The sequence below is a fragment of the Azolla caroliniana genome, unplaced genomic scaffold (genome assembly GCF_043228905.1).
Source record: "Azolla caroliniana isolate FFs.n. ecotype wild unplaced genomic scaffold, voAzoCaro1.0.p SCAF_13, whole genome shotgun sequence".
Taxonomy (NCBI): domain Eukaryota; kingdom Viridiplantae; phylum Streptophyta; class Polypodiopsida; order Salviniales; family Salviniaceae; genus Azolla; species Azolla caroliniana.
The window spans coordinates 15,525,938-15,549,434 of NW_028230448.1; the positions used below are offsets into that span (position 1 = coordinate 15,525,938).

Consider the following 23,497-nt stretch of genomic DNA (forward strand, 5'->3'; position numbering starts at 1 on the left):
ATCAGATAGTCCATTGAATACCCTGGTCTAATCCTCATTATTCAATAACCAACAAGAAGTATAGTTACATAATAATGCCATCGCTCTATCAGCATTATTATATATTACCCATATACTGATCCCAATAACAAACCCCTAATTTGCAATAGCTTCTTGCTGATCATCCTTACCTAGCTAGGATCTCACCCCCCCCCCAAACCAACCAACCAAATTACTACCAGCACTAATTCATTCATTTCATTATTTTAATTACTTGCACCTCGATTATTATTATTCTTCATTATGATTACATTAATTGACCTCCATAGTGTACTGTCAATCAATCTATCTAAGTGTATGTCTATTAAGAAGTTCTTGCGGACTTATATATGGATCCGCTGACCAATCTATGGATCAATCAATTGATCAGGCACGATATGTAACCAGCTAATTCCACAATTTGGTTCTGATTAAATTATATATTCATCAAAGTATCCATTTTCCTCCCTATACATACATGCATATTACACTAATTTATAAAGACCTCCCCCCTCTCCAAATTCAAATTGCTACCAATAAGTTGTCATCATCCTCATCATGAATCATAAACATAGTTTGGCATCAAGCAATTCCATCATTCATATGTTTCAGCTAAATTTCTTTATATGGATTTTGAAGACGCTCCTTCAAGGAGAATTGGGTTCATGAATTAATAATATTGCAAGTTATGTATGTGGGTAATGTGCAAATGATGGATGGTCTCCTTCTAGATGGAGGAAGTTCGTCTTGACCCTAATGAAATTGGTTTATTCAAAAGTCCGTTTCCTGTCACCGTCTGCAAGAGAAGGGGGGGGGGGGGGGGGGGGTTGACTATGATCACAAGTAAATGATGATTAGACTAAATAGGAACTAGGAATCTTAAGTTGGCATGGCCTCCAAAATTATGAGTACAAGCAATTATAACACACAACTCCACACCAAATTGGCTCCTAATTAACAGAAATAAGGAAGTAATTACGCTAGCTAATATATATATATTAGCTTGACTACCTCCTCAGGTAAACCATCTAAGGAAATATTTGTTCCTTTCAAATAAACGCAACCTGCATATCAGTCCACGCATTCTAGGCTATCAACTAGTTGTATATACGACAATGTAATTTGCCACAATATGAGTACATGACAGAAGTAGACTTCATTATCGTTGTATGTCAATGGGCAAAAGGGAACTCGGAGCAGAACAGATTCTCATGGCAAGGTTATGGTGTAGTGTACCCCTGTAGAAAAGAGTCGCTATGAGGATTGGGGGAATACTTAACAATAAATACACCATGTAATGACCCGAATTCTGCAGGATTATATAGTCCATGGTGCATGCAACATTCGATAAATCTAATGAAGTCTAGATGGCCTGCATGATATATGCAATTCTGCTACTAGCATTCGCTGTTGTGCATTAAAAAATTTAACATTAAACATGGGCTCAACACACATCATTGTTTGGGATATCCACATAGCATAATCTGATGAAATCCTTTTCCTGATTGAAGCGAGATAATTGTGGTTTTCAGCCCCATATTCTGATGCTTGACAGAATAATATGCCATTCATGGCACCATTATGCATCGATATATCGTTGTTGTTCAGGCTTTGACAAAAGAGAAAAAGCTAGCAAAACCCTGAGCGGCATACCATGATGGGTATGGTATGGTTTCATCTCACTCAACTTCGATAGACTGCTCGGGATGGTGCTTGGGCTGGAATTCTCTGCGGACGCAGAAGAGGCAACGCTGCCTTCAGCATGGGCCCATATCCTCAATTTTTTATGGCAAGTATTGGAAGGATACTTATTAGCATTCTAGCAATTGAAAGAAATATTGTCCTCATTAATAATCAGAGCTCACAATGAGGTTCAACTTAAATTAATCTCCTTTTTGTCTATCCCCCAAAAACCCCAAGAAAAGGATTTACATTATAACACCCTTCTGATCACGAGAAACAAATTGCTGTTGGCATATGCTAGGTTTTTCCTTGATCAAGAGAAACACATAGCTGTTGGCATATGAGATGTTTCAATGAAAATCATAACTTGAGTTACCTAAAATGGGCTGGTCTGGCCAGCAAACACAAAATGTTTCTTTAAACACTAGGAATCACACCTCTAGCTGGGATCCTGGATAATGTTTTAACCTTTAGTATGCAGAAGATGCCAAAAGTAATGAATGCTCAACATGGATCATATCTTTCAATCTCTTAGCAATGTGCCAGAGTGTCCACTTCAAATCAAACGATTTTCCTAGAGACACATATTCCTTGATAAGTAGTTTGTCTTTCCTACAGAAACTTTGAGGAGCAATTACTTTCTTCAAAGTCACCAAACTTATCAACCTAACATATGTAACAGCTTGCAGATGGCCTTCCTGTAAAGTTCCACAACCGACTCCCAAGCATTGTTCTGATTACAAAATTGCTTTCCACAAACTTCTAATCTTTTACATTATTTCATTAAAACTGATACAAGATAACATGGCAAGAGCACTGTTTAAAGGTATTTTGCTAGTAATGACTGAAGCAGAATCCAACGGCATTCTAACATTAGTTCCCAACTTCACTCTTTCAAGCAGACTCCAGTTATTGATACACGACAGCGAAGAATATATATACTCCTTCAGTATTATGTATGGGAGGAAAATATTAGTTACGAAAATATCTTGATACAAATCCCACATGACTAGCTTCATACAATGTGCATGGCTAGCTAGACATATAATCTGATCACGGGTTGAAATGACATATCAAAGAATGTGTGTTGCCTACTCATTTGCATTGATTTGCACGGAAGTTGTCAGCCGATAGCAGATTCAAGATCAAATGCTCAAGCCTCTTTGCACCTGGTCCTGGTCTTAACAAAGATGTATCTCCTATTACAGAGCAGGGATCTGTTTCATTTTCAGCCTTGCCGATGCACCATCCACCAGGTGTGAATGAATCATCCTTCCGACCCAACAGTTCAGAATCTATTTTATTTAGTACTGGATCATTCTTCGCAAACTTCCTCGCAAAAGGTGCAGAACTCTTATTCATAGCTTGAAAATCATTCATAGAAAGCAAAAGAGGGTGTTGCTTCGGTGGATTGTCCCATTTAAGGAAATGCATATCAGAATTAACAGTTGTGTTACTAAATTCTTTGCTATTGCAGATGATGGTGTGAAAATAACCCTCCGGCGATGACACAAAGTTAGTGTAGTACATCAGTAAAATGCGGGGGAGGTTGTCCCAACCCCATATACAATACTCTACGAAAGGTCTAGTCAAAATCACCCAAGCAGAACCTACAAAAACATTGAAGGAAATGATCAATTCACGCCAGAGTTACTATTGATGAGATAGAATCAGTGCAACAAAGTTAACAAATAAGTTTACACTAGTATGACATCTTCGAAGTCTTTAAGGAAGCCATAGAGCATTCAACTTTGTCCATTGACAGCTCTTACCAGTGAACAATTTAAATGCATTTGGTACACCTCGTCTTTGGGTAACCCAGAAAATATCAGATTTCTTTGACATGTATAAACCAGGATCTATTATGATGGGCCTTGCTCGTTGGTACCTGCCCAAAATGTATGCAGTTTATAATCAAGTAGTATAGTGAGACAACCACATGAATTGATTGGGAAGTGAACCCTTACTCTTTCCAACCAAGTTTACTTGTATGGTCGAGAAAATTCAAATCTCTTGGCAAATAGGAAAGAACATGTAGCAAATCTGTAAAGAAAGAAATTCCGAACCACATGAGAGCCAGATTCTAATAAAGGGCATTACAGAGTCTATTCTCATCTTATGAATAAAAACCTTTTACGCCAGCAAGAAAATATATATATACTGTTACAAGACCATGCTAATCTGACAAAATGATAATAAATGGAATATAGCTAAGACAACATGTGTATTTTAGGTAAATCCAAACCTATATAACAGGCAGAATTTATCCCTCCAAGTACAGATAGCATCAACGACTTCACACATAGCATGCATGTATTTTTATTGCATCACTACTCTTACAATATACAAACCGAAGGTGCAACTTTTCACATGTCACCATTCAAATAAAAAAATGCAGTTTTCTTGAATGCTGGCACCAATTCACTGTCACTTCTCCATATAGTCATACACATTGTATAGACAATCATATATAATGGCACAGATACTTGAATTGAGCAACGCTTCAAATTGGGTTACACTGTCTAATGTATCCAATGGACTATGCAGCTTCTCATTGTTGCAAAAATTCTAATGATTTCATATAATCTAGAATGTCCAACACTTGTGCCACTCAATTCTATCCCTTAATTGGGATGGATTTATTTGCTAATGACATAATCAGGTGTTAAGGAAATGATATAAAGAGGGGCATACCAATAGAAAAGTATGATTTACATTTCAATCAAATGGTACTATAATGAAAGCACTCCTTATATAAGCTCAAGAAAAGGAGGTGTAACCTCATCAGTAATGTACTGTGGACATTGAATTCTCCAACTGCTTGTGTTTGATGCTTCTCATAATCCACTAGGATGGTGAGATTATTTGTAACTCCTTTACTATGTATAATTGGGATGTCTAGGGATATCTTACATAGTATACGCAAGTGTAAGCTGAAAATGTTAACAAGTGGAAGGCCGAAAACATTGCATATTCATCCAATTACATAAAGTATAAACAAGAAAAACAATGATCAAACAATCATCCGTCTTAATATACACTTTCTGAAATGTTACATTATTCATTTGCATAAAGTATTACAATAACGTGACGAATACATCCATCTAGTGTTGTTCATCTATTCATGAATTCTAAGAAAGTCCAAATCAAATGACATTTTCCATGACTCTATTAGACCATTAGTCTGTCTAATATGTGCATTGTGTCAGTGGTGATATGAACAAGTAATTGTGATTTAGATAAATGCATATGTGCCTCCAACTGATGCTTTTTACACAAGATTACTTGAAAGTGTCTAAGTGACACTGACAACATCTTATAACCTCTTTAAATTTTTTATGTCACAACAAAATCTTTGCAATGAAAACTTTATGATCAATATTAATGTCTCAAGCTTCTATAACCTCCTTAAATTTTTTATGTCACAACAAAATCTTTGCAATGAAAACTTTATGATCGATATTAATGTCTCAAGCTTCTATAACCTCCTTAAATTTTTTATGTCACAACAAAATCTTTGCAATGAAAACTTTATAATCGATATTAATGTCTCAACCACCATAGAGATTTTGTTCATACTCAATTCATCATGCTTCTATTCTAAAACTATCCCCATTGAACCAGTGGTTAAGCTCTAAGCACCTGTATGCCTGCTGGCCCAAACAATAAAAACCCTAAATAAATTCAATGACTGCACTCGCTCTAAAAGATTCTATCATGTTAAATCTCAGGACAGCTCACGCATGTCCTATGGGAAAGACAGAATTGTTTCCAGTGATGCCACCACCTTATTGTTTTACGAAGAATAGCTAATAGAGCTTAAATCTGTGGTACTGACCTATCACTATCAGACAGTGAAAGTAGAAAAGAAGAAACTGCTCATGTATCCATACCAAAAACACATGCATAAAAAATTAAATGAAAACTTATACAAATATGATAATGGAGATATATCCAAAAACACAATTATGAAGACAAGATTAATCCATGAGAGGGACTTGGAAAAATAAGTATAAAAAACAGACACGAAAAAGAAATGATTCCTTATACAGCAAGATGAGGATGAAGATCTACCAAAAACCTAGATGAGATGCGAACGGAAATAAACATATGCAGATATATAAATCGATGAAGACATAAAACACAGGCATGAAAAAGAAACAACATTTATGCTGAGATACACGGATGAAGATATACCAAACATGAAAAGAAAAGAAAATGTATGCAAGAATGAACAAGTACTATAAATGAAACATGAAAAAGATTAATGTAGATGGATGAGAACGAACATTGTAAATATCCACATAGAATACCTGAAAAAGAAATGGATTTTTACACAAAGAGACAGTGATGGCAACTTACCAAAATCATGAACGCATAAGAAAGAAAAAAAAAATATGCAAAGAGACGGAGACATAAGCCAAGAACGTATTATAAAGAAACGGAATTTTAAGCAGACATAATGAAACATGCCATAAACTCAGAAAGCGTGCAAAAGAAACGAATTTGTGTGAATAGAGACAAGCATGCAGGCATATACCAAAAACACAGAAGGAATGGAATAGAAACGAACTTGTAAAAAGAGAGGCAAGGATGACGATAAATAACCAAAACACAGAAGACATGTACAAAGAACACATGAGGATACATGAAAAAGAAACGAGAGCTTATTATGCCTAGAGGCGAGGATGAAGACATGTACAAAGAACACATGAGATGACATGCTAAAGAAAGGTTAGCTGTATGCAGAAGGCTGACGATGAAGACATATACCAAGAAGACGTGGGAGGGAGAGGATGAAGATGGATATGATCAAGAAATGAAAATTGTATGCAAAGAGAGACAATATGTCAGAGACAGTTCAGGGAAACATGAACAAGAAACGAGGTTTTTATGCACACACACTCACAGAGAGAGAGAGAGAGAGAGAGAGAAAATCACTAACCATCTTGAGTTACGAGAGGATAATCAGAGCTGCTCAGATTGATGAACCAGTCCCAGTCTTTGCTTTTCTTCAACAAGATTGCAGCAGCGTGAAGAGTGGAAGCCACCATAGTCGGGCCTTTGTAAGTAACAAGATTGGATTTTGCGATAACATGGACATTATCGAACTGAGAGAAGGTCGGATGAAGCTTCACGAACCTGATGAGATCTACACGTTCACGGGGAGAAGCTTCTCTGTCGAGATGAAGAACATACTGGTTCCTCGGATGGTAGAGTGCAAGAAGAGTTCTTCGAGCCTGCAAGCCATCGCCTTTGGAGCCTGAGATAACGTAGGCCAAACGAGGAGTAGAAGGGAAGGGAGAAACAGAAGAAGAAGAAGAAGAAGAAGAAGAAGAAGATGATGATGATGATGATGATGATGATGACAAAGACGAAGAAGAAGATGATGATGATAATGATGATGATGATGATGATGATGGTGCAACAGATGACGATGATGAAGGAGGAGAGATTTTAGACTCTACAAATAGATCATCTGGCTCTCTTATGAAAGCCAAGACTGAGGACATGAAAGCTTCGTGTGGAACATTGGACGTTGAAGAGCTGAAGGCTATGGTGAGGAGGAGGAGGAGGATGAAGGAAAGAGACGAGGTGAAGATGAGCGGAAGCAACCACTTTCTGTCCATGGATTAAAGATGGATTAAGATGGAGAAGAAGGGGAAGTTACTCAGCAAAAAAAGCCTTAGGTTTTCCTATACGTTGCGAGAGAAGTGCAGGCAAGGAGGAGGAGGAGGAGGAGGAGGGGGAGGGAGCATTCTGGAAGTAGCTTCTAAACCCTAGAGAGTCGAGCAGAAAAGATACGGCTGCAGAAGGCGATTCTCTGCTATGGTTCTTCCTACTTCAGCTGGACATGAATTCCTTCTTCTTCCGTCTTCTTCTGGCGATGGATGATTCTGCTTCTTCTTCTTCGTCTTCTTCTTCTTCTTCTTCTTCTTCTACTTCTACTTCTGCTTCTTCTTCGACTGTTTTTGTGTGTGTGTGTGTGTGTGTGTGTGTGTGTAAGAAAGAGCAGGCAACAAACAGCTTTGATAGAGAGAAGAAGCTCAACAACAAGAAAAGGGGGGGGGGGGGGGGGGGAGTGGGAGTGAAAAGAAAAGAGAAAAAGAGAAAAAGGGGAAAATAAATAAAAGGGAAGAGAAAGAATTACTACACAATTTTCTTGTCCGGCTAACAGAAGAAGAAGAAAATATTCACGAGTACCACTACCAACCAATACACTAAATACATACTTCTATAATAAGAAAAGAAGGAAGAAAAGAGAGTTTTGGGTTGGGTTGGGGGGGGGGGGTTGCCCTTCTTCTAAATAGTGGTGGTATTGTTAGTAGTACATAGTAGTGTGGTGGTAATAGTAGTAGACGAAGAAGAAGCACATCATTTGTACTATTCATACCACCCATGTTTTTCATCCGCGGCCATTCAACCGTGATTCGCCATCTATATCCCAAAGTCGCTTTCCAGTTTATGGCTTGTGTTTGTGGCAATAAGTCAGACATTAGTGTTTGTAGCAATAAGTCAGACGTTACGTTCATTCGGATTTGCTACAAACACATGTACGTACGTACATATATATATTGGCCATACAACGCGTTATATTTTTCGCATGTCCGGGAAAGTGGTTGTTCATTATATCATGTATACATTTGTAGCATCATCACCCCGCCCTTGCTCCTCGTATTATTAGTAGCATGTGCGTTGCTCTACCAATGCTTAGACCATTGGAGTCGAGCAATATCTCACGGATACGATCTTTGAATTAGTTCGGGAGCTCTTTTGGTTTAAGATTTTATGTGTGGACTTTGGTTTGGATTGATCTTTAGTAATTAACTACCCAATATTTTACTTTGACAAAAAAAAAATGTGTTCTTCAAGTAACACTTTGAAAACATATACATATATTCTTTAGCATGTACGATTTCCCACAAGAAGAAGTTAAAACTATATTATTCTAAGAATCATAAGATGTATGTCAAACTCTTGAGCAATTCAATGAATATATATATATATACAATTTATGCGAGAATCGCTACAATTTCTTGGTTTGGGAATTCCTGAATTGTCCCATCAATGCAAAACATTTGATGAATCGATTCAATTCACGGGCGATGCTCCATATGGGTTTTTGTGCTCATGGTCTAACCAAATGCTAACGTTCGACCTCTTTTCTCGCGGTGAAAGGCAAACAGAAATTAAATAACTTTTGCTTTTTCCTCTTAACTTTTGCATTACAATGCTCCCACCTCACAAACTACATATCAACGCTTTGTGTTAGAAAAGCCGGAAGTGGCGTGCAAGCATGATTTATCCATTATTATAAATGATGAGGTAATGTTGTCATGCCCACCATTGGGACGTGAAAAGTGAACTTTTTTAACCATTATTCATGAAATATTAACAATGAAGTGTTTGGGTACAGTACAATACCGCAAACTAAAAACATGAATGCTTTTTACTAACCGATGTAATGTTAAGACCCTCAGCTTTCGATTTACCCCACAACCTCCAACTCTTATTAAGCTTAAAATTATCTACTTTGTCATCATTTTTATATGTTTGGCTTATGAATGTTATTTGTTGTGAACATATAAAGGCAATGTGTTTTATCACGTGGCATCTTGTTCATATCATAACCATTACTTCCTACTTGTTTCCACATCATTCGCATGAGCACTCGCTCTCAATCGCTTGCTTTATGTTGATATTGTGAAATCCAAAGGCAAGACGATCGCAATGTGTCCTTTCAAATAACTCCACTATCACCTAACTAGGCTAATGGTTTGTATGGATCAATAGCATTTTGAGTGCGGGGTACATTTTGAGGTTTCAAAAGCACCCTTCTCTCTATTCACATTGTTAAGAATGATTATTGCAACTCATTCCTCTAAAGGGTTGGGGCACTATGGCGTGAGATATGTAAAGGGTAGGGATGTAGGAAGTAAGTGTGTGGGATCGTAAGTAGATGCATGAATGGCTATTCATGATTGACAACATGTAACTCGAGGAATCCGACCAATGAATCAAGGGAGCAATCCAATTGGTATGAGGAGCAAGAAAATCTCATTGAACCCTCATTGTAGTCATTAGTCATGAGAGGAAAATGCTTGAGGGCAAGCAAGGCAACAAGAATGAGAGCTGCAAATGAGAGGAAAGTACACATAGCCTTTATTGCTTATGGACGAGTAAAAAGTTGCAATTATTGAAGGGCTTAGTCCCCTTGCTCCATACATCACTCGTGCAATATAAGCTTGATGTAACGATATCAATCGTCTCTCTAGAGAAAGTGAGCGGATAGGAATGAAGGAGACAACCTATCACAACCTCATAGTAGTGGATGATTGTAAGATTATGAGACTTGTGAGATTGCATCATAACATCTTGATTGCGATGTAAATTGCCTCGAAAATTGTATGATTTTTAAGTCTCCAAATGTTGTATGCATAGCTCATGCAACATGCACCTGCAATGTCTAAAAGAGGATTCTATGTTGATCTGAAGGTGGTTAACATCAAACTTGGGACATCAAGTTAAACACTCATCGTATGTGCTCACACCCAATGCCTTTCTAATGGCATTGAAACAATTCTAAATGGACACGATACCTGAGGTAGAGAATAATACCTAACACTTAGAAACTAAGGGAGAATGGTTTTGTGTCTACCCAGTGTGTTTGCAATAAACTGTAAAAGTGCCTATTGGACACTTCTCAAAAGTGCTTCATTTTTTATGCTTCAACTAGACCTATCTTATAAGCACTTTTTGCTCAAGTCTTATATGTTGCTTAATTCGATGTTCTAATGTTATTTCTCTCGTCTTTCTTAAGCATTTTTACCCCGTAAATCATGAAGTTGTGTGTATTAAGTTTTCTTACAGGTGAGGGCATTCCTAGTGCATCAATCATATTTTGAGGTACGAGAGAGTTTGTTTAGGACTAACTTGATTACTTGGGGCTATGCTTGTGTTCCATTAACATAACTCAATATAACATTTGGAAATGGTAGGCCTATACTTGAAAAAAACATTTTCATTTGAATGACACTGACAACTAGTAATATAGAAATCGTTTACAAGCTATGTTGGAATAACATTTGTTTTCGTACACTTATTGTTTTCTCGCATTGACATAACCACATCTTTTTGTTTCTTCACAACTATTTTCAAAGATTTAACTTTATTGCAAAGATGCATATCATTTTCCTCATTAATGTACAACAATATGCCCCTTTGAAATCTTGTGAGGTATTGCGGTAGGTTGTAATTCATACAATCATGTATATGTGGTTCAAACTTGATTTGCTTTACCTCATAAACTTCACACATAATATAATAAACTTGGACATCATTGACAATTTGATCTAGCAAATCAATGTTTCTAAACACATGTGATTGCTTTGATGATTTTATTAATTTTTATCATACATTCACAATTATTGTAATGCGACATTGATGTTTACAACTTCAGGGGAGTGGCCTCAACATTTGGGGCTCTATGTTTGCTGTTGTATTGATTAATTTTGATTCGAGATCATGCAGACAAGCAATTATTTTATTGTTTCCCAACAAACAATCAATGTATAGATTTAGGGGCCGAAAATGATAGATTTGATTATAAAGGGCAATTGATCAAATAATATATGTGGAGGAGGTTCCAACCATTTCTTAAGGGCTCAACATGTTGAGAGTGATCATTTCGTTCATGACATAATGAAATGACCACGATTTTAGATCAAGGGGTAGCTATGCATGTATCCATAAACATGTAGTGTAAATGCATTCGTTTACGTACTTATAAAAAAATGAGCGTGAATTGAATGAATAAGACTTTGATATGAGCACCGAAATCGTAAGGCAAAGGTTGGGTCGATATGTCTAACAATCGACAACGGTTCGGTTCGGTTTGAGAGGGTCCAAACCAAACTGTTTTAAAATTTTGAAACCTGAACCAAACCATGAAACCGTTAAACCGAACTGTTAAACAAGTTTCAAACCGTTAAACCATTAAACTGTAAAAACCACGGTTTCGGTTTTTAGCATAGGTCAAAGTTTTAAATTTTTTTAAATTTATAATATTTCATTTTTAAAAATTTGAACTTTTTTAAAGAAGTTCCTAAAATGTGAGAATAAGGTCTAAAAATGAAAAGATTGTTTAGAAACAATTTTTAATTTAAAAAAAATAAAAAATAAAATAAAAAACCATTAAACCATTTAAACCGCGGTTTTTGGCTGTTAAAACCGAACCGTTGAAACCGTTAAGATACGATTTTGCGGTTTGGTTCGGTTCAAACCATGTCTTTAGGACCTATTGATCCGAACCGCATCTAAAGACTTATTGATTGTGAAGGGTTTTACAGACAATAAGTAACTATAGAGAAGAACAAAATTAGAGTTAGGAGTGACGAGTTGACAACATCTTGGCTCAAGCGGGAATCAAACCATGAAACCATTTTTAAATGGTTTGGGCGTTCGGTTTGGCTTAGATTATTAGGCGTGAGATTCCTTAACCGATTTGTGCTGAGTTCAGTTCGTCTAGAGCCTTGCCAAACCAGTTAAGCCTTAATGGGTTTAGGGATCGATCGGTTGGGTTCGGCCTTGTCAAAGACATACCCGGTTAAGCCTTCTTTACCCGTTTAGCTTGAACAAGACAAACCGGTTAAGCCGAAATCAAACCGTTGCCGATTGCTAAAATTTATACATATCTTCGAAGAAGCAAGAGCTTCTTTGTTCATGTGTATGTTTTTTTATCCTTTCGTAAAAGGTTTTTACGTGACCGGAAACTTCCTCTCAGAACTTCGTCGGACCTCTCTCTCTCCTATGTGCTCCCGAGGAACAGAGCTGCTATGGGACAAGCTCTTCTTCATCGATCCCTCCAATCACACTCCTAAGGTAACGCTTTAACAGTGTCCTGTGTATTTTCTCTGATTTTGAAACCCTGAACCTACTCAACCATATGCCGAATTCCATCACAGAAAAGTCCTGTATCCCGCTGCTTCAGAAATAAACAGAGAGGGAAGCCACTGTGTATAAACGGAAATTCCCCATCACCTTGCTTCAACCACAAGTTAAAAGACATCAACTTGTATCCGCCAACAGGTACATCATTTGATGATGACAATTGGTCCCAAGTGCAGTTTCGCGATCGATATACACTTTTGAATCTGATAAAATTGTGTGGGAAAGAGAAGAACTTATGGAAAGCTCGGAAATTACATGCCGGTGTTGTCAAGCAGAACTTGATTGCAAAGGATGTTTATATTGCCACTGCCCTGATTACAACATATGGCAAATGTGGTGCTTTGCATGAAGCAAATGAAGTATTTGAACAGATTCCAGTGCGTGATGTGGTGTCTTGGAGTGCCTTGATTGGTGGGTATGCCCAAAATGGGCTTGGTCACGAAGCTCTGGAATGCTTTCGAGATATGCAAAACGTGGGAGTATGTCCAAATCCGGTGACTTATGTTCACGTTTTGAAAGCTTGTGGTATCGTGCGTTCTCTAGAGATTGGGAAAGATATAGATGCCGAAGTAAGAAAGCAAGGGTTACTGGAGAAAGATGTTGTACTTGGCACTGCATTGGTTGGAATGTATTCCAAGTGTGGTGCAATGGCAAAAGCACGAGAAGTTTTTGAGCAGCTTCCAAATAGGAATGCTGTGTCTTGGAGTGGCCTTATTGCTGGATATGCGCAGAATGGACTTGGTGATGAAGCATTGAAATGCTACGAGCAAATGAAAGATGCAGGTGTATCCCCTGATGCAGTTACTTATATTTGTACTTTAAAAGCTTGTGCGATTGTTGGATCACTAGAGATTGGGGAGCATATAGATGCTGAGGTTAGAAAGCAAGGATTACTGCAGAAAGATGTCGTTCTTGGAAATGCGTTGGTGGACATGTATTCCAAATGTGGTGCATTGGAGAAAGCTCGGGCATTGTTTGAACAGCTTCCAAAGCGTAATGTTGTGACTTGGAATGCTCTTATCACGGGATATGCTCAAAACGGTCTCGGCGACGAAGCATTGAAATGCTTCAAACAGATGCGAAATGTGGGAGTTTGTCCAGATAAGGTAACTTACATCTGCATTTTGAAAGCTTGTGGCATTGTGGGGTCTCTACAGATTGGGGAAGACATAGATGCGGAAATCAGAAAACAAGGGTTATTGGAGAAGGATGTTATGCTCGGCACTGCACTGGTGGACATGTATTTCAAATGTGGGGCATTAGAGAAAGCACGTGAAGTGTTTGAGCATCTTCCAGAGAAGAATATTGTAACTTGGAGTGCCTTAATTGCTGGATATGTGCAAAATGGGCTCGGTGATGAAGCATTAGAGTGCTTTAGACTAATGCAAAATGAAAGAGTTCGTCCAAATGGGGTGACTTATATCTGCATTTTGAAAGCTTGTGGGATTTTGGGATCTCTAGAACTTGGAAAAGATATAGATGCCAAATTGAGAAAAGAAGGGTTATTGCAACAAGATATTGCTCTTGGAAATGCATTGCTAGATATGTATTCCAAGTGTGGTGTACTAGATAAAGCAAGCGAACTATTTGAGAAGCTTCCAGTGCGAAATGTTGTTTCTTGGAGTTCCCTGATTGCTGGGTATGGCCAGTTAGGCCAAGCTAATATGGCTTTAGATGTGTACAGCAGAATGAGGTCTGAAGATGTGCTACCAAATTCAGTTACCTTCATTGTTTTGCTGAATTCATGTAGTCATGCTGGTCTCTTGAAGGAGGGAGAAAAGGTGTTTGATGAAATGTGTGATGTATATTGTCTCACTCCAACACTAGAACACTACACGTGTATGATTGATCTATTTGGCCGCGCTGGACACTTTGACAAGTTGAAAGCCTTGCTTAACTTGATTCCTTACCCTGGCCATCTCCCATTCTTCAAAAACATATTAGGTTCTTGCAGAAAATGGAGAAATGTGAAGCTTGGGAGGTGGGCATTTGAGCAATCAATTCAGTTGGATATGAAATGTGGCGCGGCTTATGTCTGCATGAGAAATATATATGCAACAGCCGGAATGCAAGTGGAGGCAGATAGAATTGAAGCATTGAGAGTAAAGAATAAAGCATGGAAGATAGAGAAATGTTGTTGGTGGATTGATGCCAATAGAAACATGCATTCATTTGTTGTCTCTGATAATAGGCATCCTAAAATTCTACGTATATATGCAAAGCTGGAAGAGATACATTCAAAACTATTAAACGAAGGATATGCACCAGGTAAGCACTTGGTATCACATTCTTTTTCACATGATAAAAGTGAGGATGTGGTGTGTGGCCATAGCGAGAAACTGGCTATTGCATATGCTCTGATTGATACGCTTGAAGGTGTGCCTATACATGTTACCAAGAACATGTTGATGTGTGGAGATTGCCATTTGGCTACCTCCCTTTTGTCAAAAATAGAAAAACGTAGGATTCAGGTGAATGATGCGAACCGTGTTCATATTTTTGTTGATGGAAAGTGTATTTGTAATGATTAATATTGATGCTACATTTTCATGTGCAGTAAGAGGGAACCACCCTTTTTTATTGGTTGGGGATCCAAGGACCAAATAATGATTTTGGGTGGTGTATGTATGGATGACACTAAAGAAAGCCTATGAGGACCTTTGCTTGGATGGATGTCCTAACTTATGTTGTTGCCTGATTTCTAGCAAGAATCAACCTAATCTGATGTTCATTCTAGCCCATTGGTGGTCCCATCCACAAATATATTTTTTTGTACAGTGTCCTCGTTTGGACTATTATATGTTTCATCATGCACGTGAGGAGCTGAACACCCATGCATGTATGTGGGCGAACAATAAACCTATCTTCATGAGTCATTGCTGAAAATGGGTGATACATTTGCTTATGAATGTGACAACCTGGAATAATGTCTTTAATAATATTGCCCATCTTAGCAGCTTATGATTTACTTCATATTTACCAACTCTATCTGGAATACATACAAATGGCTGCATTTCAGAACAAGTGGATTGATGTTTGTTTCAACTAGCAATGGGCGCGGTTCGGTTTCTTGGCCTTGAAACCAAACCAAACCAAACTGTTTAAATTTTATGAAGCCATTTAAACCGAATTGTTTAGAGTCGAACCGTTTAAACCAAACCGTTTATGAAAAATTTAGAACCAAACCAAATTGGTTTATCATAAATCAAAACCAAACCAAATTGATAAACCTATAAACCTTTAAACCTTCAAAACTTTTAAACCTTTAAACCAAACCACATAAAGCCGAAACTGTTAAACTGCTAAACCGAGAAATTCAAAACCGAACCGAATTGAAATCGATAAACCGATAAGCCACTAAACCACTAAACCACTAAACCATGAAATTCAAAACCGAACTGAACTGAAACCAAACCAAACGGTTTACTTATCTTTAAACCAATAAAGGTTTGGTTTGAGCCGAAACCGTGCCCATTGCCAGTTTCAACTTTGGTTCAAAATGATATTTTTAGATTTTGCCATATTGGATTTGCCAACACACGAGGCGAATTACCACGTTCCAATGGTTATTAATACATAAGTCACTACCGGTGGGAGCATGGCAACGTGGGAACCTTAGCTCTCCTAATTGTGTAGAGTGTCCAAATGTAGTAGAATCAATACGACACGCTCTATGGGACTGCCCAACGTCCCATCGAATATGGCGAGGGGGGGGGGGGGGGGGGGTTGGCCGTTTGTTGCAATTATGCCAGGTGTAAGGCTCAATAAAGTGGGGAAAAATATGTTGGCTATCATGGCAGACCCCAGTTGGCAGATATGAGCATCAAGAGGAGGGGATGACTTTGGTGATAAAAGCACAAGAGGTTTTTTTTTCCACCATCGGCAATGTCCACTCAACTCCTCTTAATGACAAATCTCAAGTTGTGTTGGAATTGGTCAGCTCAATAACTCTTTGGATTCTATGGAAACAACAGTGTAGATGGGTCTTCTCCAACCAAACCGCACATCCCACAATGTTACTGCAAGAGATATGGAGTGAAATTGTAGCCACTCTAAAGAGCCAATATGATGGCCTCAAGGGCAGCTCCGATGGAGTTGAAAGACAACGAATAGCCTTCATCCAACAATGGTTGTCCTCTCCCTTTCTTGAGTCAGTGGGCATCCACATAAGATGGAACTATCGCGTCCCTACAGGGATTTGTACATAATCATCTTGTTTGTAAAATTTTATAACCAATGGAAGGAGTTTTTTTTGGAAAAGAAAAAGCAAACCAAATTTGGACATTTTTGACATGGTGACTGTTTTTTGCCAAATCATGACATTTGGCAAGACAATCCGTAATTCTTAAATATGGTCTTTGGCTCCATTGATGTTTGCAACAAAGCCAACTTGTTACAAAGTGAACATACCTTTTGGCAAAAAACACTATTCTAGAATAAGGATACTTGGGAATAAATGAAGCCTTCTTTAGCCCAAACTTCCGAAAGCTCCTTGTCTTCAGATAAGAGTTCCTTTTTACATTTTTGGAACATATATTTGGGTATGTACGACAAAAAGAAAAACGATTTTATTTGGTCGATGCATAAACTGAATGTTTGTGTTTCCTTGATTCATAATGGGGTTTCACTACTATATGAATTTTGGAAATGATTTCAAACATGCCACATGGGTATCGTGACTAATAAGAAGCCTCAAAGATATCATGAAATTATTGATATCAAGGAAGCTTTGGTAGATCATATGAAGTCCTCCATTAAGAATGAAGAAAATGAGGCTAAGCATATTGATGTATTACCTAATTGAGAAAATGCCATGATGGGGTCCTTGGAATTTGCCAATACAAACAATTGTTTAGGATTGCACACTTATGTTTACACCATAATCAAATTTCTATGAGGGATTAATTTTAATAAGTAAATTAGCTAAACTTCATCTATAGGAATAAATAGGATAAATGTTAAGACCTATAACACTTTTCCAAACAATTACCCCAAACGTAGGAACCAACACACCAAAGCTAGTGCTCATCCCATCAAGCTCACATGAACTACTAGCACGAACCATGTGTATCATGAAATCAAAATATTCTAAGACATAGCAACTGCCATAAGGATTTATGATGAAGGCTACTCAACACTATTAACTACCCAAGACTATTGGTTCCCACATTATTGATTAGGCTTATCTTTAGCTTTAGTGCATAATTATGGAATTGTAATAGACTTCCCTACTTGCCACATGTACATTCTTAATGAACGGAGAAATAAGAACGAGCAATCTCAAGATTGTACAATTACTAATTGTGTGTATCTCAAACACCTTAATTCGACTCCCAATGCATAATTAATGTGAAGTTATATCTTCTGCTCCTAGAAATTTTTATTGCAATTAAATTCTCATAGGATTGGAAAGGGCGATGGACATATTGAAGCTTTAGTAAATAGTTAGAAAGTGGGTAATATATGTATCTTCGTATGTATGTGCTTGTGAGCGCATGAATTGTGTGAACTATCGTTAGAATTCTATAAAATTATCCTCTAGAATGCCCCTTGAAAGAGCTGTTCATGAGTGAAATCATGATCTAAAATAATACCCTTGACGTCTTTCTTTCTTTCATTATATCCTAAAACATCATTGAAGGGGCCATTTGGGAGATCAAATTCTCTCCCATATAGTTTTAGTAAAGATATGTGAATCAGAAACTCTCCTAAATGGTGTTGAGATGGCCACACATACATACATAGGTTGGTGTTGCATTACAAATTTTTACAATTTACATATGTAACAGTATAGTATATATGTACATATATGTCAGTTGGGTTCATTTTTTCTTACCTGGCAGGGAACTCTGTTCAAAACAGAGCTCTTCTATGCCCTCCCAATGACAAAGCTGATGCTTGAAGGTCTCATCAGAGACCCCTCCAAGGTCTCTGTCAATCCACACTCTCAGGTATGCGTGAAACCTCATCCTCTCCATATATTTTTCGGATTTTGAAACCCTAACATTTTCAGACTTTGCTAACCTTTTGACAGAGAAGCCTCAAATCCCATGATGTCAGACAAAAACGGAGAGGAGAGTCATCGTGGATTGACATTAAAGAGGAATCACAAAAGCCGGGATCCTCTGGTAAGCTTTTGAATCTCATAAAGTCATGTCGAAAAGAAAAGAATCTATTGAAAGCTCGAAGCATACATGCTGATGTCCTTAACAAAGGTCTGATTGCGAAGGATGTTTGTATTGCCACTGCCCTTATTACAACATATGCCAAATGTGGCGCTTTGCGTGAAGCACGTGAATTATTTGAACAGCTTCCAGTGCGTGATGTTGTATCTTGGAGTGCCCTGATTGGTGGGTACGCCCAAAACGGGCTTGGTCGTGAAGCTTTGAAATGCTTTCAAGAGATGCAAGATATGGGAGTACGTCCCAATGCAGTGACCTATGTTTGCATTTTGAAAGCTTGTGGCATTGTGGGGTGTCTTGAGATTGGGGAAGAAATTGATGCAGAGGTCAGGAAGCAAAGGCTACTGGAGAAAGATTTCGTACTTGGGACTGCATTGGTGGACATGTATTCCAAGTGCGGTGCACTGGAGAAAGCACGAGAAGTGTTTGAGCATCTTCCAGTGCAGGATATTGTTTCTTGGAATGTGTTGATCACTGGATATGCCCAACATGGACTTGGTGATGTAGCATTGAAGTGCTTCAGTCAAATGAAAGATGCGGGAGTCTGTCCAGATGCGGTAACTTACATTTGCCTCTTGAAAGCTTGTGCAACTGTGGGATCTCTAAAGATTGGTGAAGATATAGATGCAGAAGTCAGGAAGCAAGGGTTATTACAGAAAGATATCGTGCTCGGCAATGCGTTGATAGACATGTACTCTAAGTGTGGTGCATTAGAAAAAGCACGAGAAGTGTTTGAAAATCTGCCAATGCGAGATACTGTGTCTTGGAATTCCCTGATTGCTGGATATGTTCGAAATGGTTTTGGTGATCAAGTTTTGAAATGCTTTGAATCGATGCAAATTAAAGGAATTTATCCTGATGCAGTGACTTATGTTTACATTTTGAAAGCTTGTGGAATGGTGGGGTGTTTGGAGATTGGGGAAAGTATAGAAGCCAAGGTTAGAAAGCAAGGGTTATTGCAAAATGATATTGTGCTTGGCAATGCAGTGGTGGATATGTATTGCAAGTGTGGATCCCTGGAGAAAGCACAAGAAACATTTGAGCAGCTTACAGAGCGGAACATTGTATCTTGGAATGCTCTAATTGCAGGATATGCCCAAAATGGGCATGGTGATGAAGCGTTGAAATATTTCAAAAGAATGCAAAATGAGGGAATTCGTCCAGACAACATTACTTATGTTTGCAGTTTGAAAGCTTGTGGACTTGTGGGATCTCTAGAAATTGGGAAAGATATAGAGGCTAGTGTACGGAAGCAAGGGTTACTAAATAAAGATGTTGTGATTGGCACTGCATTGGTGGATATGTATTTCAAATGTGGTTCATTTGAGAAAGGGCGAGAAATATTTGAGCAGCTTTCAGAGCGTAATGTTGTGTCTTGGAGTGCCATTATTGCTGGATATGCTGAAAATGGATTCGGTGATGAAGCATTGAAATGCTTTAGACAGATGCACGATGAGGGAGTCTGTCCAAATACAGTAACTTATATCTCTGTTTTGAAAGCTTGTGGAATTGTGGGGTGTCTAGAGATCGGGGAGGATATAGGCACTGAGGTAAGAAAGCAGGGATTGTTGTCAAAAGACGTTGCAATCGGCAACGCGTTAGTGGACATGTATTCCAAGTGTGGCGTGTTTGAAAAAGCAAAAGAAGTGCTTGAGGAACATCCAAAGCGGAATGTTGCGACTTGGAATGCGTTGATGGTCGGATATGCCCAAAATGGACTTGGTGATGAAGTATTGAAATGCTTCAGACAAATGCAAAATGAGGGGTTCTATCCAGACGTAGTTACTTATGTTTGTGGTTTGAAAGCTTGTGGAACTGTGGGGTCTCTAGAGATTGGGGAACATATAGATGCCGAGATCAGAAAGTGGAAGTTATTGGAGAAAGACGCTGTGCTTGGAACTGCACTGTTGGACATGTATTCCAAGTGTGGTGCACTGGGGAAAGCACAAGAAGTGTTTGAGCAGCTTCCAGAGCGGAATATTTTGTCTTGGAGTGCCCTGATTGCTGGATATGGCCAGTTAGGCCAAGCTAGTGTTGCTTTCAATGTGTATACTAGAATGAGGACCGAAAATGTTTTGCCAAATCTGGTTACCTTCATTGTTTTGCTGAGTGCATGTAGTCATGCAGGTCTACTGGAGGAAGGAGAGCGGCTGTTTGGTGAGATGTGCGTTATCTATTGTCTCACTCCTACACTAGAACACTATACCTGTATGGTCGATCTATTTGGCCGCGCAGGATGCTTTGACACAGTGAATACATTGCTTGACAAGGTTCCCCATTCTGGCCATCTTCCACTATTACAGAGTATATTGAGCTCTTGTAACAAATGGAGGAATGTGAAGCTTGGGAAATGGGCATTTGAGCAATTAGTTCAGCTGGATGAAAAATATGCCGCTGCATATGTCTGCATGGGAAATATATATGCAGGAGCTGGAATACAAAGGCAGGTGGAATATCGAGACATTGAGAGTGGATGATAATGCAAGGATGAGACGAGGGGTTTATTGGTGGAGTGATGCCATTAAAACTGTGCACTCACTTGCTGTGGCTGATCAAATCCATTTGCAGAGTACTCATATATGCATGTGCATGGTGGTAAACTATGGATACGAAATTTTCCCGATAAACCAATCACCATGAGACCTGCTGAAACACGCATGGGATCAGGCAAAGGATCTCCAGAGTATGAGAATGTCTTGTGAACTATGGAGTATAGGAAGTTGACTGTTGCACATTAAAAAGAAGTCATACCTAGTTAAGAAAGTAGAGGGAAGATAAAGAAGAATGATTCATAGACAAATTTTCAAAGGCTTAACCTGATTTTGAGCTAGGTTGCTTGGACTTGGTTGATTTAGCTAAGTTAAACTGCTGAGCATGTGAACATGGATATTATTGTCATAGAGGCACAAGGGTAAAAATCTTCAATGCATGGCCAGTCATTTGACGTTTTATTAGGTGCTTTCTTGAGAAAAAGAATATATGGTGCTTAACAACTAAAGGTCAATACATGAATGAAAGCAGAATCCCAAATAGATGTGCAAGTTGCAGCAAGGTTTTCCTACACCTTAATTCAATTGTCACGAGGATGTGAAATTGGATTAACATTTTTCAACCCTATCCCTCAGAAAATGTTTGGACAATATTGGTTAAGATAAGATGGATTATATTATGCCGTACTAACGTTTCCAATGTTACTTTAATCTTTGATGATGTTCACAATTTTGTGCTGTTCACATGCTCATATGATGAAATCACCTGGACGTTACACATATTTTTGCTAAATAGACACAAAATATCAAACACAGATATTTGTATTTATAATGCTATATATATATGTGTACGGTTATGAAGTATACCTTTTCTACCTACGGCAAGACTGAGATAATGAAGACTTGTGAAATCAGTAATTCAGAAAAGAGTGGTTATTATGTGATAATTTATTTATACATGATAGTAATGATTTGTTATTTTGTTTGAGTTACAAGGCTAGTATAAAACATGTGGTGTTTAATAATCTTTGTAGAAGAATCTATCATCTGTCAAATTTGTTCAATGCTGGCATCCAAAATCAATTAACATTAAACATTGGGTAATACTAACATCATCATGACGAAATCATTTCTCCTACATTAGCCAAATGTATAAACATGATTCATAGAATGGTCCTTGCATGCACAGCTAACTGGAAGTTCCATGCATCTCATGGAAACCTTGATTATCTCTCTCATACTGTGATATAAGTTGTTTAATCACACGGATTGATTGCTAACTGAACTCCAAAATGTGGACATTAGTTTGGCATTAGGCTCAGTATAAACCTTTCCTCACTAACCTTACAATCTAACAAATCTACTGTTTGTACACAATTTAGATTTTTTGGGCCTTGTTATTTTTATCTTCCTACATTTCCTTTATTCTCACTTAATTCTGAACCTGTGGTCCTTGGATTTCTTTCGGCATTTGTTTATTGCCATGTACATTTTTTTTGTTTACCCTATAGCAATTCAGATAAAGATAAATATTAAAAAACATTAGGAATGAAGCGATGTGAAAGTAGAAGATATATAAATCCCCAATGGGACAATTCTTTCTATGTTCACTTTTTTGTTTTATTTGCAGCCAAGGTATTGGGCAACTTTAATGTGCACATGAGAGCTTGATAAAATGTCAAGGACCTCCAAAAGACTACAAAACAATATGTGGAATTGAGGTCTTGTTCTTTAAGTTAAGAATAAAAAAGAGCTTGAGAGCTTCACATTTTAACGACTTTTTGCATGCATGCACATAATATATAATTAGGTCTATATTTTCAGCCCTTTGATATGGGGCATCCCCTATGCAAAGGGCACCTACATGAAACCAGTCTTTCTCTAAATGTCATATGCAATCAAGAAATCCCATGAAGTTGGGGGTTATTTAAATCTAAAAACTTGTCTAAATTTAAGATGCACTAATACTATATGCATCAATTTACATTTCCGGCATTCTTGTCGAACCCTAAGGAGACATCACATTTGGAAAACACTCATTTCTATAAAGAAGTCTCATGAAGTTGAAACTAATCAAACATCCTCCACGCTAAAAGAGTTTAATATTGGCATAATGTTTTGTGATAATAATAAAAACAAGGATACGCTTTTAGATTGACACATTTGAAATGTAAG

General features: G+C 37.9%; 1 protein-coding gene, 1 long non-coding RNA gene and 1 pseudogene across 3 annotated transcripts; 2 read left to right on the forward strand and 1 right to left on the reverse strand.

Moving 5' to 3' along the window:
• Positions 1-2,459: 2,459 nt before the first annotated feature.
• On the reverse strand, positions 2,460-7,664 carry LOC147856316 (beta-glucuronosyltransferase GlcAT14B-like). Its single transcript, XM_087329028.1, has 4 exons — positions 6,647-7,664; positions 3,669-3,744; positions 3,474-3,589; positions 2,460-3,311 (listed from the first exon to the last, which is right to left on the reverse strand). The coding sequence occupies exons 1-4, from the start codon at positions 7,329-7,331 to the stop codon at positions 2,797-2,799; spliced, it is 1,392 nt and encodes a 463-aa protein (XP_087185154.1). The 5' UTR covers positions 7,332-7,664; the 3' UTR covers positions 2,460-2,796.
• A 4,793-nt stretch (positions 7,665-12,457) lies between these two features.
• Positions 12,458-22,102, forward strand: LOC147856317 (uncharacterized; annotated as a pseudogene). Its single transcript, XR_015530672.1, has 4 exons — positions 12,458-12,582; positions 12,666-15,173; positions 18,441-18,602; positions 18,686-22,102. The product of XR_015530672.1 is annotated as an uncharacterized LOC147856317 (transcript).
• LOC147856318 (uncharacterized) lies at positions 16,132-17,284 on the forward strand. The gene is made up of 2 exons (XR_015530749.1): positions 16,132-16,182; positions 16,913-17,284. It is a non-coding gene; the product is annotated as an uncharacterized LOC147856318 (long non-coding RNA).
• Positions 22,103-23,497: the final 1,395 nt, after the last annotated feature.

Coding starts and splice junctions, on each gene's coding strand:
- LOC147856316 (XM_087329028.1), bottom strand. CDS start 7,331: ATGGACAGAAAGTGGTTGCTTCCGCTCATCTTCACCTCGTCTCTTTCC. Junction 3,745..6,646: donor TCCTCTCGTAACTCAAGATG/GTTAGTGATTTT, acceptor CTTTCTTTACAG/ATTTGCTACATGTTCTTTCC. Junction 3,312..3,473: donor TGCATTTAAATTGTTCACTG/GTAAGAGCTGTC, acceptor ATGTTTTTGTAG/GTTCTGCTTGGGTGATTTTG.